We start from the raw sequence: 16,716 nt of genomic DNA, 5'->3' as shown, positions 1-16,716 counted from the left end.
TATGAATAATGACTCGTGTTTCTATTCATGGACTTGGCAGGCATCCAATATCGTGATATACACACAATTTGATACGAGCCACAACCCAGATCATCATGCGTTGCCAGCACGTGCTTCTTCCACTGGCTTGGGACATGCGATTGTTTGTCATCAAGCATCGACATCATAGCTGCAGCCTTAGCTTTGTCTTCCATGGTTTCAGCAACTGGGGGTGGGTACGGATACGCGTGTTCCAATGCCGAGTACCCCGGAATAGATGCATGCTTTTAGCATCACGGACGGACAGCATGTCATTCATTCCAGGGCTTCCGTAGAGCCCCATATTATCATGCGTATGTAAACAGACGACGTGTCAGAAGACTCCTGATTCGGAGATTCACATCCTTTTCTTGGCTACAACGAAATATTCATGGATGGTTAGTTGCCCACATACCGTCGGATACCGGCAACGTCATGTAACCCACCAGCGTTTATAACGGTGATTCACATTGCTCACCGTTATATCTGCATAGCATAATGCATACGTTGCACAAACGTACCGTAACAGCACAGCCTCATCCTGAGCTGTCAAAGCCACATTCAACTACGTAGCAGCATCCAGCTGATGTCACTACTCTCGGCATAAACCGAAATGCTTGTTAATATAGAAACCTGATGCTTTCCACTACCTTTGCTCAATAACAGACTGACTCACGATTCTCTTCAAACTATACTGTGATTTACTAACGTTGATCTTGAACTTGGTGATACAGAGACATTGCATACTATAAATTCTCCAACTGATAGAGATATCCTCACTTATATCCAACATCCACAATGGGTCTCTTAGGGAAAATGGGATTATCTGACTCTTCTGTACCGGATGAACCTCCGCCTTCATATGATGAGAGTCAAAGCAAATATCAAAAGGCTTCTTCACCCCAGGCACCACCACCGCCGCCAGAGGCAGAAGCAGGATCATCGACACGACCGCCTCCTCCGGCTGCTGGCCCAAGTCAACAGCCATCCATCCCAAGACAGTTTCCACCTACATTCAATCTTTACTCTCAAGGCTGGCCCAATGTGTCCTTTACACTTGCAGAGCATCAACAACATCCTCTTTACGTCTGTTCAGTACACACTGGTTTGTCAGCTGCACCACCAGTCCTCTTACATTCCGGCCCAGACGAATCGTACCAGCCGCTCGCTTCGGCAAACTTTATGCTCATGAGTCTTTCCTTTGAAGTGGAACTCCCTCCTGTGCCAGGTTCAGGGGCTCCGTTAGCCCGTGAACGGATTGTACCAGTCGGCTCTCACGGCGGTCTCAGTACTGCCTTTAGCTTCTCTATCGAAGTCGGACCAGGCGGGAACGGACCGCGAGAAACGTTTGAATGGAGACGTTCTAGTGGTGACGCCGTGGCTAGCTTGGGTGGTTACTACCACGGGTGGAAACTGGTTCGTTTAGCTCAAGGACCTCCACCAGGAGCCAATCCGGGGTTTGTCCCTGGTGGTTTCAGAGACAGTATGGGACATGAAGTTGTGGCAGCTTGGGCTATGGGTAATGGGAGAAGTTTAACAAAGGTTGCGCATTATCGATTTATGGGAACCGGCTTGACGGGTCTTTTAGGAGAGCGATGGGCTATCATGACGGTGATTACGGGGCTGACCCTGTTCCACAGAGACCGAAGAAGGTAAAGAAATCGTTGTCTATGATTCCATCTTTTATTTATTTCCTTCAAAAGATATATACCCCTTGGAGTATGGTTGGTTCTGTGAGACGACATCAGTTCTAGTTTATGCCAATTTAGACTAAAAAGATATTACGACATGTTAATCAATGAGATGCGAATATCATATTGACAATTGCTGTGTGCTGGGTATCTCTATTTAAACTTGTCGGGGTTGCTGGGTATCATCTTTCGCAATATTGCGAGCTGCTTAATTAAAGCAATCTTCCTTGAATCAGAAACCTCACGTCGATCGATTCGTCTTGTCCCGTTCGAAAACACTACTGTATTATCCGGCAACACAGTACCAGGAGCAATGTCCGACATGTGTGTGATGGTACAGTTCTAATAACTTGTCAGTCCTTGGTCCTGCAGCTCATGAAATGTCATGTTTACCTTGCCAATTCTGGCACCGCTTCTTATGATGGATCCGGGTTGTACGACAGTACCCTCACCTATCTCGGTCCCACCAGCTTCGATGGTCGAGCCGGCCTCTATTGTGACATAGTCCCCTAACACGATGCCACCGGGCTTCGCAGTGTCGAGGTCTGCAGGACGAGCTCCCATATGGACCCTTTCATGAACCAGACATCGACGTCCGATCAAGAGAGACCCGTAGTTTGACTCGAACTTCGACCGAGGGTGGATTACTGTCTCAGTCTGCATAGTGATAGAGTGTGTGCCTTGGAGGATCGCATTGTCGGAGATTGTAAGGGTCGAGGAGAAATGGACGGGTGGTCTGGGACCGCTGCGATCGATAGCGGGAAGAATCGAATGTCTTTTACTAGACATGATGGAGACGTCTCAAGTTATCATCGCACGTTTGTTACGTTGTGGAAATGCGCATCGCTTTGAGGATGATATGATAAAGTGAAGCTTGTATCGATAACCCACGATAGTACCGTTGGTGTTGCGATACCGCTGATCAGCAGTGTCGAATAGAAAGCTTCGATTGAATGATTACGTGATGCAGAAACATCACTGCTAATAGAGTCACATGACCTTAGACAAAAGACCCAGCAGACGGGAGTCTCAGTCCGCTAGGAGATACACGATTCTCGCTAAAAAGAAGTAACAACTGCCTAGAAGACACTCGGATTGCGCTAAGACAAACAGTAACTGCGATGAGAGACGTTGGATCTATGACACTTGGAATATGAGCGGCAAATCGGGGGCGAAAGTCAAAAGATGCGCCTAACAGAAATGATGAAAAGAACTTGTCCTATAATACACAAATCTGTGTGGAGTAAGTACTCTCTAGCAAAAGTGGCTGAATAATCGGTTGATGAATTGGCCAATCACTAGCCCGCTATTTCTGAACCACCCGGTCACGAAATGGATCTCGCCCGGGAAACTTGAAGTGCCGCATCCTGACGACGTTTCGTTCAACCCATCTCCAAACCCGCCACCCGACAACGATCGAGCACAATGCTGTCCACGAGAACGGCGCCCAAGAAGGCCGTCGGCCTCTCACGGACCGCCGTGAGGGGTCTGGCTACTGTCCAGGACGGTGCCCCGAAGCGAACATACGGAGGGCTGCGAGACCAAGATCGCATTTTCCAGAACCTGTACAACCGATACCCTGTCGACCTCAAGAGTGCCAGGAAGATGGGCGACTGGCACAAGACCAAGGAGATTATCCTCAAGGGTCACGATTGGATCATCAGCGAGGTCAAGGCCTCTGGTCTCCGAGGACGAGGTGGTGCTGGTTTCCCCTCGGGTCTCAAGTGGGTAGGTTTCTCCAAAGTGTTTTGGTTTTGAAGGGCAAGAGGCCCGAACCAGCATCGATTGTCTCTAACACCAATGCTCGGTAGTCTTTCATGAACTTCAAGGACTGGGACAAGGACAACAAGCCCCGTTACCTCGTCATCAACGCCGATGAGGGCGAGCCCGGAACCTGCAAGGACCGTGAGATTATGCGAAAGGACCCACACAAGCTCATCGAAGGATGTCTTATCTCTGGCCGAGCCATGAACGCGACTGCTGCCTACATCTATATCCGTGGTGAATTCATCGAGGAGGCTGCTGTTCTCCAGCGAGCCATCAACGAGGCCTACGCCGCTGGTCTGATTGGAAAGAACGCTTGTGAATCCGGATACGACTTCGACGTCTACCTGCACCGAGGTGCCGGTGCCTACGTTTGTGGTGAGGAGACTTCTCTTATTGAGTCCCTCGAGGGCAAGCCCGGAAAGCCTCGTCTTAAGCCTCCGTTCCCTGCTGCCGTTGGTCTTTTCGGATGCCCTTCGACTGTCACCAACGTCGAGACTGTTGCCGTCGCCCCTACTATCTGCCGACGAGGAGGAAGCTGGTTCGCTGGCTTCGGCCGTGAGCGTAACCAGGGTACCAAGCTCTTCTGTATCTCTGGCCATGTCAACAACCCCTGCACTGTTGAGGAGGAGATGTCAATTCCCATGCGTGAGCTGATCGACAAGCACTGTGGTGGTGTTCGAGGTGGATGGGACAACCTTTTGGCTGTCATTCCCGGTGGTTCTTCCACTCCTGTTCTCCCCAAGAGCGTCTGTGATGACCAGCTGATGGACTTTGATGCCCTCAAGGACAGCCAGTCTGGTCTCGGTACCGCCGCTGTTATTGTCATGGATAAGAGCACCGATATTGTCCGAGCTATCAGCCGTCTCAGCCACTTCTACCGCCACGAGAGTTGCGGCCAGTGCACACCTTGCCGAGAGGGTAGCAAGTGGACAGAGCAGATAATGAAGCGATTCGAGAAGGGTCAGGCCCGTGAGCGTGAGATCGACATGCTTCAGGAGCTTACCAAGCAGGTTGAGGGCCACACTATTTGCGGTATGTTTGTCTAGAAAGTTTGATGTGACTATGCACTAATCCATGATAGCTCTCGGTGAGGCTTTCGCCTGGCCTATTCAGGGTCTTATCCGACATTTCCGACCTGAGCTTGAGGCTCGTATGCAAAAGTTCGCTCAGGAGAATGGTGGTGAGGCCCTTGCTGGCGGATGGAACCACAACGCCAAGTCTCAAGGCAAGCTCGTGTCTCCTGGTCAATAATTGGTGACTTGGGTCATATAGGAAGAGGGGATGAAGATTGATGTGTATCGCATCGTTACTTGTGCATAACTACGACTATTAGGTAGATGCCCTGTGTTATATTTACTTATTGTTCAATGGGAGTCCGAGTTGGTCTGTATGAGTCTGTTTGTAGCGGTGTTTGATTCTGTGAATGATTATTTGAACTGTTGAATCAACGTAAATTACCCTCTCATGCAAACAAACGTGGTCATGGACGAAGATAGCCGTAGCGATCCACTAATATGGCACTACTAGACCCATGCCAACACCGCCTATTCAGTATCCTAACCATCTAGGGTCAATAATTTGAGAACTATTTGCTTGTTTGCATTGTACATACATAAATTGACAGCAGTTGTTTTGTCTTTCTCTATTTTCTCCTCTTCACTTTGTCTCTTTGCCCGCTCGAACAGGATGGCTGGTACATTCGAGCACTTTGTTGCCTTTGGCACTGACCTCGGTATATCTCTCACAAGATAACCCCTGAACACATCACTAACCAGCGATCTAGTCGGTATCGAGAGAATTCTTCGTGGCTTCCAGGCCATCTGCTCTCTCCTCGTCTGGTATCCGACTCTCTTCGCTCTTATCGAGCCAAAAGTCTCCTCCACGCTTCCTCTCCGCAAGCTGGGCGGTCAGATCAACGTCTCTCGACGCTTCATTCGCTTCTTCCGTTTTCTGGACACTTTTCAAGCAGGATGGAACGTCTACGTCGCTCAAGGTGATAAGAGTCTTGATGTCTGGCTCGAGATCGTGAGCAAGACGTGCTTCGGCATGTTTGGCATGATGGAGACTGTGACCCTCCTGGATCTCTGCGGCATTGACAACCTGCGCATCTTCAGCCCTGAAAAGTTCAGCGAGATTGATTACCAGTCTCAGCTTTTCTGGTTCGCTGGACTATATACTTCTGTTCTCGTCACTGTTATCAGACTGTATCGTCTTGTGTCTAGCCCACCCGCTGCCGTCACCCGTCAGAGCGTAAGCACTACCCCTACTGAGAACACTGCCGAGCTTGTCTCTGCCGAGAAAGAGACTTCTACTACTGCTCTTTTTGAAAAGTCGTCCAAGGAGGAACTCGACAAGGAGCGTGAGAGACTCAAGGGTATCGTCACCAAGCGCAAGACCGAGAGACGTGCTTGGATGAAGAAGGTTAACGCCGAGGGCTATGTTCTTCTCCGTGCCCTCGTTTCTGACCTTCTTGACATGCTTCTTCCTACCACTACTGTTGGCTGGATCAAGCTCGACCCTGGTCTGGTTAGTTTGGCGATGTTCTTTACTACCTTCACTACGGGTTCGGCTGTTTGGGACAAAGTTGGACGGGATCTTCAGATGAAGAAACAGTAGAAAGGGTCAATGGAAGCAACACGGCAGGTTTCAGTTCTTATCTCATGTTTGCTATAGCAAATAGCTGCCTCGCGGGTTCCAGGTGACCGCCGAGCTACAGCTTCTGATACACTTCTGTACTATAATCATCCCCAAAGATAGTGAAGTACTCAGTAAAACATTCATATCGGTTGTGCTCAAGTTCGTCCTGCCATTCGTTCTTCACGGCAGACATTGCAATTGAACGAAACAGTGTGGGAAACAGCAATGAGTCCTTGTCCTCTTTTACATTCCACTCTGGTTTTAGATGCTTAGACTTCAGAAGACATCGAATCGCGGGGCTCAGATGCTTCGTCGCGGAAGAGCTCGGGAATCGAGTAAAGACGGTCCTGCTCACCATCATCCCTGTAGACAGCGATAGTCATCTGGCGGAAGAGACTGAACAAGTTGAGGACGGCAATCGTTGACTGCATGACACTGGAATAGAACGTTAGGTGTAGCTCAATGTGAAAAATATGAATACTTACACCAAGGTGATGCTCAAGCCTCCAACAGCTGCATTATCACGGAAATTGTCGTATCGAAGAGCTGTGACAGAGGGACCGATCAAGAAGAGACCGAAGGAAAAGTCGACAAGGCTGACGAGATACGCCCACACCTTGGAGGATCTTGTGTGGGAATTCGAAGTTGTGCCGCACATACAAAACAGGCTTCCGATCTTAAGGTTGAAGTTGTCGCGGCTCCTACTGGGGAAGCAGCTCTTCAAGACACGGAATCCATGCCAGAAGGCTAACAAGATGCCTCCGGTAGCGAAAATTCCGGCTGAGGCGGGAGAGTAATAAGGATTGCACATAAAGACAATGTCGGCGATGACGAGTGGAGTAACCAACAGTCTCAAAAACAAGATGAAAGAGAATTTGACCCTCAAGAGAGGCGGCTTGCCATCCTCTCTGTCGTCTCTTTCGGAGGGCTCGAGCAAATCAGCAGTAGGGTCGTCTCTTGGGACAGGCTGATAGGAAGCCTGAGAAAGTGGAGTCTTGGCCGCCATGTTTGCAGTTTTAATCGATGGTTCTGATGGGTTTGTTCTTTATGTCAGTTTTGTTAGTTGTGATATGATCCCATGGTGTTTTTATTAGTGCCAGACAGCTGAGTACTTATAAGACCACAACATAGAAGCACAACCAACAGGTTCCAGGGGGCACGCTGGTCAAGCGAGTTGAAGCATTTCCCTTCTGGGAAGTAGCCGAATCCTTCAACAACAAACTATAGGATAAGAGAAAACGATCAACTTGTTTCGTGCGTGCCTAGCACAGCCTCAACCCGCATGGCATGAGTTTCCATAGAGATGGCTGCGCTACTGCAGATCGTCTATTCGTCAGAGTCTGTTTCGGGTTCGTTTGGTGGATCAGAGCTGCGTAAGCCTTTCCTTTATTCAGGTCAGGTCAGGTAACGTCCAAACATGTCTTTAAAAACAGAACAACCAAACAATGCTCGAGATGATATTATGTAAATAGATAGGACCGCCATTTCATCACAACCGTCGGGTAAGATTTTCCAAAGAACCCTGCGATTGATGAACGTATGGATTTCGCTTAAATAAAAAGGCACTGCTGAGGCTCATTCAGCCCTGGTGTCTTGGCGCTTATCGTCTACCCTTGACGACGAAGCGCCCAGTCTCGACCTGCATTTTCCACCCGTCTTGGAGCAGAGCTGCAGCTACAGCTTGTCTCAGGTGCGATACGCCGCCAGCACTATGGCGGCCGAGTCCAGTGATGACAGTAAAAGGCTGTTGACGTGCCCTATCAGACCGAAACTCTCCCAGGCCATTCCACCAAGCCTGCACTCGTTGGCGAGCAATCCTCACGCCATCCTGTACATATACGCCATGTAAGTCGATGGAAGTCGACGAGCTCTGGTTGTTGACGAGAAAATCCGCAGCCGTTGACGTAGCGTTCATCTCATACCGTGCTTGCTCTCTTGCTCTCTCTGAGTAATATCCTGCTGCCTGACGGTAGAGGGGGTTCGAAGCACCACGTCGATTTAATGATGCTGCAGAAGCTGCTGCATTTCTTTTGGCTCGATTGTATTGGCTCGCTCTCTCAGCAGCTTGCGCGTACGCTGACGGCCCAGCGGAGAGAAAAGCCGTGCCTCCTGAGACAGGTCTGGCTAGCTTAGACTTACCTCCACGTGTGACTGTCTCGAATCCTTCCAAATCCTCCGCCGGAAGTGGTGTTAGTTGATAACTAACATCAAGCTTTTCAGTCCATGGATTCTTGATAAAGTGCTTGCTGACAAGCGCGGCGATGTCGTCAGATTCTTGGGAGATGGAGCCTGTGACCTGAACGATTGTCGACATGTACTTTGCTGGAACATTTTGGTACTTCTGAGCGAGTTCCATCGCATACTTTTTCCCTTCTTTATCTTGTGTCTCAATGCCTTGTGACATGTATCGGTCCAGGATCTCAACTGCTGCAGCCCCGCTGGCACATTTTTTGTTATAGTAAATGTCCGAGACAACGGCAAATGGCAGATCAAGTCTATCTGCCAGATACGCGATTTCATCCTGGCCTGTATGCAGGGTTAGGTGACTATGCTACGACATTTGTAGAAAGAAAACTCACGTTTCATGCTCTTCATATCATCTGGAGAGGGAGAAGCAGTCCCGCTGCCGGACGATGGAGACTCATCACCAAGAGCCTTCTTGCCCTTCTTCCGGTTCTTCCTCTTCTTCTTCCCGGCGCCTTCATCGGGCTCAAAGAATCCATCGATTCCTTTCTTCTCCTGTCCAGTTGATTTTAGGTACTGGATGTTGAGTAACTCATCTAGCGCAGTCTGAACATCTCCGTTTGCCTTTTTTAGGCAGTGTTTGATGTCGAAATCCTTTAACTCACTAAACATGCTCTGCAGGAGAAGAACCTTAGACTCCTCACTGTCATCGTCGAACGAAGTCAGTCGTGGTATAGAGTAAGTTGTGTTGGTGGATGTCGAGGTTTGGTCACTGGCAGAGGTCGCATCTGTATCTTGAGCACGAGAAGCCTGTTGGCTATTTGTCTCAGCTGTACCCTCATCTCCATTTCCATCATCTGGTATGTTAGAAATACCACTTGGGTTAAATCCAGTGGCTTCTTCTACCGTGACATGCTGAGCGAGACCCTCCAGTACAGTCTGGGCTGAGTCGTATTGCGAAGCATCTTTGAGATCATGATCGCTAGCGATAGCGACTACGAGGGCTTCGTCCAAAAGTGAGCGGAATTTATCCTACGATTTTATATGTCAGCGTTGTTTCTGAGCACTGCCGCACGGTATTGTGTAGATGTATCTCAAATTTAGTAATCTTGACCAAGCCACACTTGACGTGAGTCCTATGTAGTAAAGCCATGATAACTCTGTATATACATATCCAAGCCATCGCGCTCATGATGATGGACCTACCACCAGCTTTTGGACAAGTTCCTCTGATTCATTGGACTGTGGATTTGGGGGAGGGGCAGCTTCAAGATGATTTGTTCCAGAAAAGAGCATATTATACTTGGACATAGGAAACCAAAAAAAAAAGGGAGAGAAATCAGTCGCTGGGTATCAAAGTTTCCACTGCCTTTTTTTTTAGTATAATGACGCATGAAAGAGAAAGAGTTGGTGTTTTTCAGGCCGTCAAGCCTACCCTAGGTGGAGTGAGCGGCAGTTGCTTGAGCGTATCACGTGCCGTCAACAGTGAGCAGTGAATGTAGCAATGGGGTTGATCATCTTTGACATCAATACATAGTACTTCTATTAGTTGGGTTTATTCATTGTTGTTGGGTGTATTTCAGGTAACTTTGAGAATTTGGCGGACCCATGTTTCAAAATTGGCGAGGCTTGAGGTGAGTACAATCGTTAGTAATCGGAGATGAAGAACCTTGATATGCTGTGTAAGACATACTTCACCTTGGATAACAGCCAATGTACTATCACAGGAGTACACTCAGACTGCAAGGGTTACCGTGTTGACATGCCATTATATACAACGTGACTACTTTGCGGTGAATATTCCCTGTCCTGGTTGATATGATAAACCTACCTAGAAATTGATAGACATTCCTTCGCTGGATAAGAAGATGCAAGCCCTTGTTTCTTCCCAAGATAGAAACGATACCCATAATGGATATCAAGATGAAACACAAGAGAATGAATATCTCCGTCAACTCACCTCAAGACCTGATACGGATATCAAACATCAAATCCATGCACATGTCTAGGGTAAACGTGTTCTACGGACTAGATAGTGGGTAATAGAAAAAATAGCCTCCTAAGCCTTAGGGTACAAAAACAAGTAGTCTAAGAACCATAGTCTGAGGAGCATAAAGTAGCCAACTAATTTTGTCTCTTATAATCCCAGCGGTCAATCTTTCTAATACCTAAGGGACGGGGAAAGCTGAATGATTCATGACTGCAGGTCCATACGAACGGTCTAGCTTGACCCCGGCCTGAACCCCGGCTTTTACAGCGCATGAGCCACTAAGTTGCAGATAACAGCCAATCATAGTCAAGCCTTGACAGTAGAAACAATGACGCAGCCGAAGGTCAGAAGGTCGTGACCTCTATAGTCGCATCCACTAACCCGCCATCGGATCCAAGCTTGGACTTGTACCCGTCACCGAGCTACGACATCACCGTTCCTTCCAGCCTCTGCCTCAGTATCTGGACTTGTAACCTTAACGGTTGCGTCTACCTACTTTGCCGACGCGTCCCTTTTTGAGTTTCCCCGCCATTTGCGATAGGGTTTCTCTTTTTTATTCTTCTTCTTCACATTCGTGCAACCGATTATGATTGTCTTCCCAGCATCTTAACCATCATCATACGCTTATCGTCGCATTGTACGTCAACTCGACAACGATATCCACCCACATTGATCACACAAACCGCGATCAACAACTAAGCTAGACGACTCCATATCTATCCACCGCCGCGTGCGGCCCCATCATCTCGAGATGCATCAATCCATTGTATCTCAGCTTGGAGCTGCGGCCGTGTTTTTCGCTGGCCTAGGCTTCGCTGAGCAATATACACCGAAACACGAAGCCGGACGATGCGCTTTCCGTGGCCATTGTGGCAAGCAGAGCTTTTTCGGAAAAGAACTTCCATGTGTCGACAATGGACCGGCTGAGGATCCTGATGAAGAACTTCGTAATGAACTCGTCGGCCTTTGTGGCGAGAAGTGGAGGACTGGACCTGTTTGCTGTACCCTTGATCAAGTCAAATCACTCAAGTCTGAGCTCGGTACTCCAAACACACTCATCGGCTCTTGCCCTGCATGCAAAGACAACTTCTTTAATCTCTTTTGCACATTCACATGCTCTCCTGACCAATCCACCTTCATCAATATTACCGACTCTGCTCCCAAAAACGGCAAGAACCTTGTAACAGAGCTCGACCACCTTGTGTCTGAAAAATATGGCTCCGGTTTCTATGACAGTTGCAAGGAAGTCAAGTTTGGCGGCGCAAACTCCAAGGCCATGGACCTGATTGGTGGCGGTGCTAAGAACTATACCGAGATGCTCAAATTCCTCGGAGACAAGAAGCCTTTCGCTGGTTCTCCCTTCCAAATCAACTTCCCGACACAGGAAAAGGTCCCCGAGCTTGAACCTGTGGACATGAAGCCGAAAAAGTGCAACGACGAGGACCCCGATTACCGTTGTGTCTGTGTTGATTGCCCAGAGGTATGCCCTAAGCTTCCCGAAGTCAAGGACTCCAAGTCTTGCAAAGTAGGACTCCTACCATGCCTCTCATTTGCTTCCATATTCGTTTATGGTGTTCTTTTGTCTACCTTGATCCTGGCAGTCGTTGGCCATATTGCCTACCAAAAGTACTCGCAGCATCGCGTCGAAAGGACAAGACTGCTCCACGAATCTTCTCATAGCGACGACGAAGACGAAGGTGGACCGGTTGATACAGAGGCGATGCGTGAGCGCCCTACCAAGAGATACTGGGTCAACGACCGATGTGACAGAGCCTTTTACCAGCTTGGTCACATTGCAGCTCGCTTCCCCGGATGGTGTATTGGTCTCAGTCTACTCTTTGTTGCAATCCTTAGTGTTGGCTTGTTCCGCTTCGACCTCGAGAAAGAACCTGCTCGTCTTTGGGTGAGCCCATCTTCTGCTGCCGCCCAGGAGAAGGCCTATTTCGACGAGAACTTTGGACCCTTTTACCGTGCCGAAAAGATTTTCCTCGCAAATGATACCAACCCATCTGGACCCGGACCTGTACTCAGTTACGATACCCTGAAGTGGTGGATCGAAGTCGAAGAGAGTGTCAAGAAGATCGAGAGCCCTATTTACGGCAAATACTTCCATGATTTATGTTTCAAGCCCTCCAACGATGCCTGTGTGGTGCAGTCTGTCTCAGCATACTGGCACGCCAAGGGTGGACTGGACCCCGAGTTTTGGAAAGACGATATTCGTGCTTGCGCAAAGAGCCCTGTCGACTGTCGCCCAGACTTCGGACAGCCCATTGAGCCCAATATGATTTTTGGTGGTTATGATGACGATGTTGTGGACGCCCATGCCATTACCGTAACCTGGGTTGTTAATAATGCCAAAGAAGGAAGTGATGCTATTGCCAGGGCTATCGACTGGGAAACTGCTCTGCGTGACCGTCTGCTTGAGGTCCAGGAAGAAGCCAAAGAACGTGGCCTTCGATTATCTTTCAACACTGAGATCAGTCTGGAGCAAGAACTTAACAAGTCGACAAACACAGATGCCAAAATCATTGTCATCAGCTATATCGTCATGTTTGTTTATGCTTGTATGGCTCTCGGTACCCCTCTCAAGCATATCTTCCGCAACCCTGCCGTGCTTTTGGTAGAGTCAAAGGTTACCCTTGGTCTTGTCGGTATTCTCATTGTTCTCATGTCCATCGCCGCGTCGATTGGTTTCTTCTCATGGGTTGGGCTGAAGGCCACACTCATCATTGTGGAAGTCATTCCTTTCATTGTCCTCGCTGTTGGTGTTGACAACATTTTCCTGATTGTCCACGAGCTTGAAAGAGTCAACATCAGCTTCCCTGATCAGATGGTTGAGGAAAGAGTTGCTAGGGCTCTTGGTCGTATGGGACCCTCTATTCTCTTCTCTGCTCTCACAGAAACTGTGGCATTCGCTCTCGGCACAGCTGTTGGCATGCCGGCAGTCAGGAACTTTGCCGCGTATGCTGCTGGTGCCGTCTTTGTTAACGCAGTGCTTCAGATGACCATGTTTGTCTCCTTCCTCTCTCTTAACCAGATGCGGGTTGAAGACCACCGGTGTGAACTGTGGCCGTGGTGGCAGATCACTAAGGCAAGAATCCACCTCAACGGTAGCAACGGTTTTGCTCAGGGAGGTAGCCGTGGATCAGATATGGCTGAGGAGAGCTTGCTGCAGGTCTTTATCAAGAACACATATGCCCCACGCCTGCTTGGAAAGAAGGTTAAGCTTGCTGTTGTCACAATCTTCCTTGGGATGTTTGCAGGAGGTTTGGCCCTCTTGCCTAAGATTCAACTTGGCCTTGACCAGCGAGTTGCTATTCCTGATGGCTCTTATCTGATCCCGTTTTTCAATGATCTATACGGATACCTGGAGACAGGTCCACCAGTGTACTTTGTCACACGCGAAGTTGACGCTTCCAAGCGCAAGGAACAACAGGCGATATGCTCAAGATTTACTACCTGCCAAGACCTTTCGCTCCCCAACACATTGGAGCTTGAACGGCAAAGACCGGAAGTCTCTTATATTGCTTCACCAGCGGCAAGTTGGATCGATGATTACTTCCTCTGGCTGAACCCAATCTTCGAAGACTGCTGCGTGGAACACGGCCAGACCTGCTTCGCTGATCGCAAGCCGGCCTGGAACACAACATTGTACGGAATGCCCGAAGATGAGGAGTTCATCCACTACCTGAAGAAGTTCCTTTCCAGCCCCACTGGTGAGGAGTGTCCCTTAGCAGGCCAAGCTGCGTATGGACAAGCCGTTGTCCTGGACTCTAAGGAAAACCATATCAAGTCTACCCATTTCCGAACCATGCATAGTCCTTTGAGGAGCCAGGAAGACTTTATCGCCGCTTACTCTGCTGCTCGCCGCATTGCCTCTGATATCGGAGAAAGGACCGGCGTGGATGTATTCCCATACAGCGTCTTCTATATCTTCTTTGACCAGTATCTCAGCATCGTACCGTTGACGGCCGGCTTGTTGTGTGCTGCTGTTGGTATCATCTTTGTCGTTGCATCTGTACTCTTGGGCTCAGCGCTCACGGCGCTTGTGGTATCTGTTACAGTTGTGATGAGCGTTGTGGACATTATGGGCAGCATGGCTTTGTTCAATGTTTCCTTGAACGCCGTTTCACTCGTCAACCTCATCATCTGTGTCGGTATCTCGGTCGAGTTCTGTGCTCACATTGCACGGGCTTTCATGTATCCATCGCGCACCGTGATGGAGGGCAATAGCAATGCCTTCCGTGGCCGTGATGCTCGAGCTTGGACTGCTCTTGTCAATGTCGGTGGGTCTGTGTTCTCTGGTATCACAGTCACTAAACTTTTGGGTGTTTCTGTGCTCGCCTTTACACGATCCAAGATTTTTGAAATCTACTACTTCCGAGTTTGGCTGTCTCTGGTCATTTTCGCCGGCCTTCATGCCCTGGTTTTCTTGCCCGTCGCTCTGAGTATCGCTGGAGGCCAAGGTTATGTTGACCCAGAGAGCGAAGGAACTGCTGCACAAGACTTGACCGATAGGAGGTGGAGAGCCTTCAGGGTTAACGACAACAGTGACTCAGAGGATGAGTTTTAGTCTAACTGTCGTCTCTTTATGCGAACCTTTATGCCAAACCATATCTTGCGGTCTTCCCAGAACTCAGGCAATACTACTGAGAATGATGTAACAGAACCAGAAAGAGAAACTGGTCAAGAGGAGGAGGAGGAAGGTAGCCACAACGAAGGGCGGCAAGCTTATCAAATTATCTACCGTGCTCTTGTTAATTTTGCCTACCCGGACCAGACTTAATTTGAGAGTCATGAGAACAACTCTAGAGTACTTGCAAGGACGGCATCGTCATAGTTGGAGTGTAATCAGTGGGTTGGTGAAACGAGATAAACGTAGTGTGTTTCTTTGGGTGTTGGCGGCGTTTATATTTTGGTTCAGTGTAGACGATAACGAACTTTCCAGCGAATGCATGCATTGGGTCTTATACACAATAATAATACAAGCGTTTAGCATGATGATGTCGAGTTCCCTTGAGATTGGTGAATGAGCATAGTAAGGCAATCACTGACCAGGATGCGCAATCGATACAACTGGATCTAAGCATCTACAAATTCATATATGACTAGGCAGGCGGCAAAAACGACGCAAAGAGTCCGCCTTGGATAGCGGCATACATGGTAATAAACACAACCACCCCATATCCCAAACTTTGTCTCTGCTTATCCATAAGACATGAAGCTACCCACCAGTACCAGACAGGATATCCTGACGATAAACGGCTGATGATTTGAACGTGGTAGTTGGTGATGGCCAAGATGGCAAGCAGCGTTTGCATGGCAGCGAGAGTCCGCACAAGCAATCGGGACTGTTCATCTGTGCCTATCGTCATGGCCTTGAGACTTCGACAAGGCTCGCGTATGGTCTCTGTTCCTGACTTGAGAAGAATTGTGAGCATGGGTGCTGCGAGAAGGAAAAGTGGAATTTGGTTAGGAGTCAAGTATTTGAGAAAGCCAACGTCCCTGTTGATGTTAGTTGTTATTTTATAGAGTGCCACAGAAAAAGAAAAACTTACCAGTATTCTGCCTGGACGAAGGTGTAGATACTTGGGATTCGTTGCCCGCACCAAGATCTTTGCTCTCCACCGCCATTGCAATATCTCATCCAAGCCAGAACTTGGGGCATGACAAAACCAACAGCGACTAGAATACCACCGATGACAGGCGCAATTAGTCTCAGGATCTTGTAAACGGTGAAGCTGTCACGAAGAGCTAACAAGCACTTGACAGCCTCCACAGCAAACAAGACACCGCCAAAAAGTCCATTGCTTCGAAGCGTACACGAAATTCCATACGCTAAACCTGCCCCGATCACAGAGATGTTGCGTTTTAGTGAATCAGGATTGTTCTTGATACTGATTGCGTAGAGAAGATTGCCGATAAAGGACATGCATGCAAAGGGGCTCTCTGCATAAGGCGCTGATATGAATAACCCAGCAGGTGAAAGCACATGCACGACCGAAGCCAAATACGCCAACTTGCGATCATTGCATAGAACCATAGTAAGTTGATAAAGTGCCAGAACAGCACTGAGATGCGCGACGTGCGAAATGGCAATGGCGACAATAGGTTCCCATAGTCGAAGACCTAGTAAACCGCATATGCCACGCACAGCAGCTGGCATACCAATACCAAAAGCCCACTCCTGCTCATAAACTTTTCCATTGACTGCATCGTGCATGAAATACAGCGCGTCCCATCTCGTTAGACGAGTAGCTAGGGGCGTTGAAGCGCCATGGATGATGTCGAAGAAGAGAGATGTTGATGTGTCGTAGTCTGGGCCTATGGACGCTCCGAGAGCGATGGAGAGGAGGAAGCCTTTCCAGGCGGCGAAGATTGTTGTTAGAGAGAGGATTGGACGGGATTCATAGTTGAAGAGATTCATTT

At 48.7% G+C, this 16,716-nt stretch overlaps 8 protein-coding genes across 8 annotated transcripts; 4 read left to right on the top strand and 4 right to left on the bottom strand.

Moving 5' to 3' along the window:
• Positions 1–816: 816 nt before the first annotated feature.
• Positions 817–1,674, top strand: FPOAC1_012448 (uncharacterized protein; the record flags this gene model as incomplete). Its single annotated transcript, XM_044856804.1, has 1 exon — positions 817–1,674. One exon carries the CDS (start codon positions 817–819, stop codon positions 1,672–1,674), a length of 858 nt encoding a protein of 285 aa, XP_044704117.1.
• A 188-nt stretch (positions 1,675–1,862) lies between these two features.
• Positions 1,863–2,498, bottom strand: FPOAC1_012447 (uncharacterized protein; the record flags this gene model as incomplete). Its single annotated transcript, XM_044856803.1, has 2 exons — positions 1,863–2,051; positions 2,103–2,498. The coding sequence occupies 2 exons, from the start codon at positions 2,496–2,498 to the stop codon at positions 1,863–1,865; spliced, it is 585 nt and encodes a 194-aa protein (XP_044704116.1).
• Positions 2,499–3,134: 636 nt separating this feature from the next.
• NUO51 (NADH-ubiquinone oxidoreductase 51 kDa subunit, mitochondrial precursor) lies at positions 3,135–4,727 on the top strand (the record flags this gene model as incomplete). Its single annotated transcript, XM_044856802.1, has 3 exons — positions 3,135–3,437; positions 3,521–4,508; positions 4,558–4,727. 3 exons carry the CDS (start codon positions 3,135–3,137, stop codon positions 4,725–4,727), a joined length of 1,461 nt encoding a protein of 486 aa, XP_044704115.1.
• Positions 4,728–5,162: 435 nt separating this feature from the next.
• On the top strand, positions 5,163–6,092 carry FPOAC1_012445 (uncharacterized protein; the record flags this gene model as incomplete). Its single annotated transcript, XM_044856801.1, has 2 exons — positions 5,163–5,208; positions 5,260–6,092. 2 exons carry the CDS (start codon positions 5,163–5,165, stop codon positions 6,090–6,092), a joined length of 879 nt encoding a protein of 292 aa, XP_044704114.1.
• Positions 6,093–6,382: 290 nt separating this feature from the next.
• FPOAC1_012444 (uncharacterized protein) lies at positions 6,383–7,119 on the bottom strand (the record flags this gene model as incomplete). The annotated part of the gene is made up of 2 exons (XM_044856800.1): positions 6,383–6,548; positions 6,599–7,119. 2 exons carry the CDS (start codon positions 7,117–7,119, stop codon positions 6,383–6,385), a joined length of 687 nt encoding a protein of 228 aa, XP_044704113.1.
• Positions 7,120–7,713: 594 nt separating this feature from the next.
• FPOAC1_012443 (uncharacterized protein) lies at positions 7,714–9,593 on the bottom strand (the record flags this gene model as incomplete). Its single annotated transcript, XM_044856799.1, has 3 exons — positions 7,714–8,639; positions 8,693–9,329; positions 9,504–9,593. 3 exons carry the CDS (start codon positions 9,591–9,593, stop codon positions 7,714–7,716), a joined length of 1,653 nt encoding a protein of 550 aa, XP_044704112.1.
• Positions 9,594–11,038: 1,445 nt separating this feature from the next.
• FPOAC1_012442 (uncharacterized protein) lies at positions 11,039–14,860 on the top strand (the record flags this gene model as incomplete). Its single annotated transcript, XM_044856798.1, has 1 exon — positions 11,039–14,860. One exon carries the CDS (start codon positions 11,039–11,041, stop codon positions 14,858–14,860), a length of 3,822 nt encoding a protein of 1,273 aa, XP_044704111.1.
• Positions 14,861–15,395: 535 nt separating this feature from the next.
• On the bottom strand, positions 15,396–16,714 carry GPI18 (ER membrane glycoprotein subunit of the GPI transamidase complex-like protein; the record flags this gene model as incomplete). The annotated part of the gene is made up of 2 exons (XM_044856797.1): positions 15,396–15,792; positions 15,846–16,714. The coding sequence occupies 2 exons, from the start codon at positions 16,712–16,714 to the stop codon at positions 15,396–15,398; spliced, it is 1,266 nt and encodes a 421-aa protein (XP_044704110.1).
• Between the last annotated feature and the right edge of the window lie 2 nt (positions 16,715–16,716).

Source organism: Fusarium poae, chromosome 4 (genome assembly GCF_019609905.1).
Source record: "Fusarium poae strain DAOMC 252244 chromosome 4, whole genome shotgun sequence".
NCBI lineage: Eukaryota > Fungi > Ascomycota > Sordariomycetes > Hypocreales > Nectriaceae > Fusarium > Fusarium poae.
Note: the sequence above shows the minus strand (reverse complement) of the source record. Positions and strands in the feature narration are given on the sequence as shown.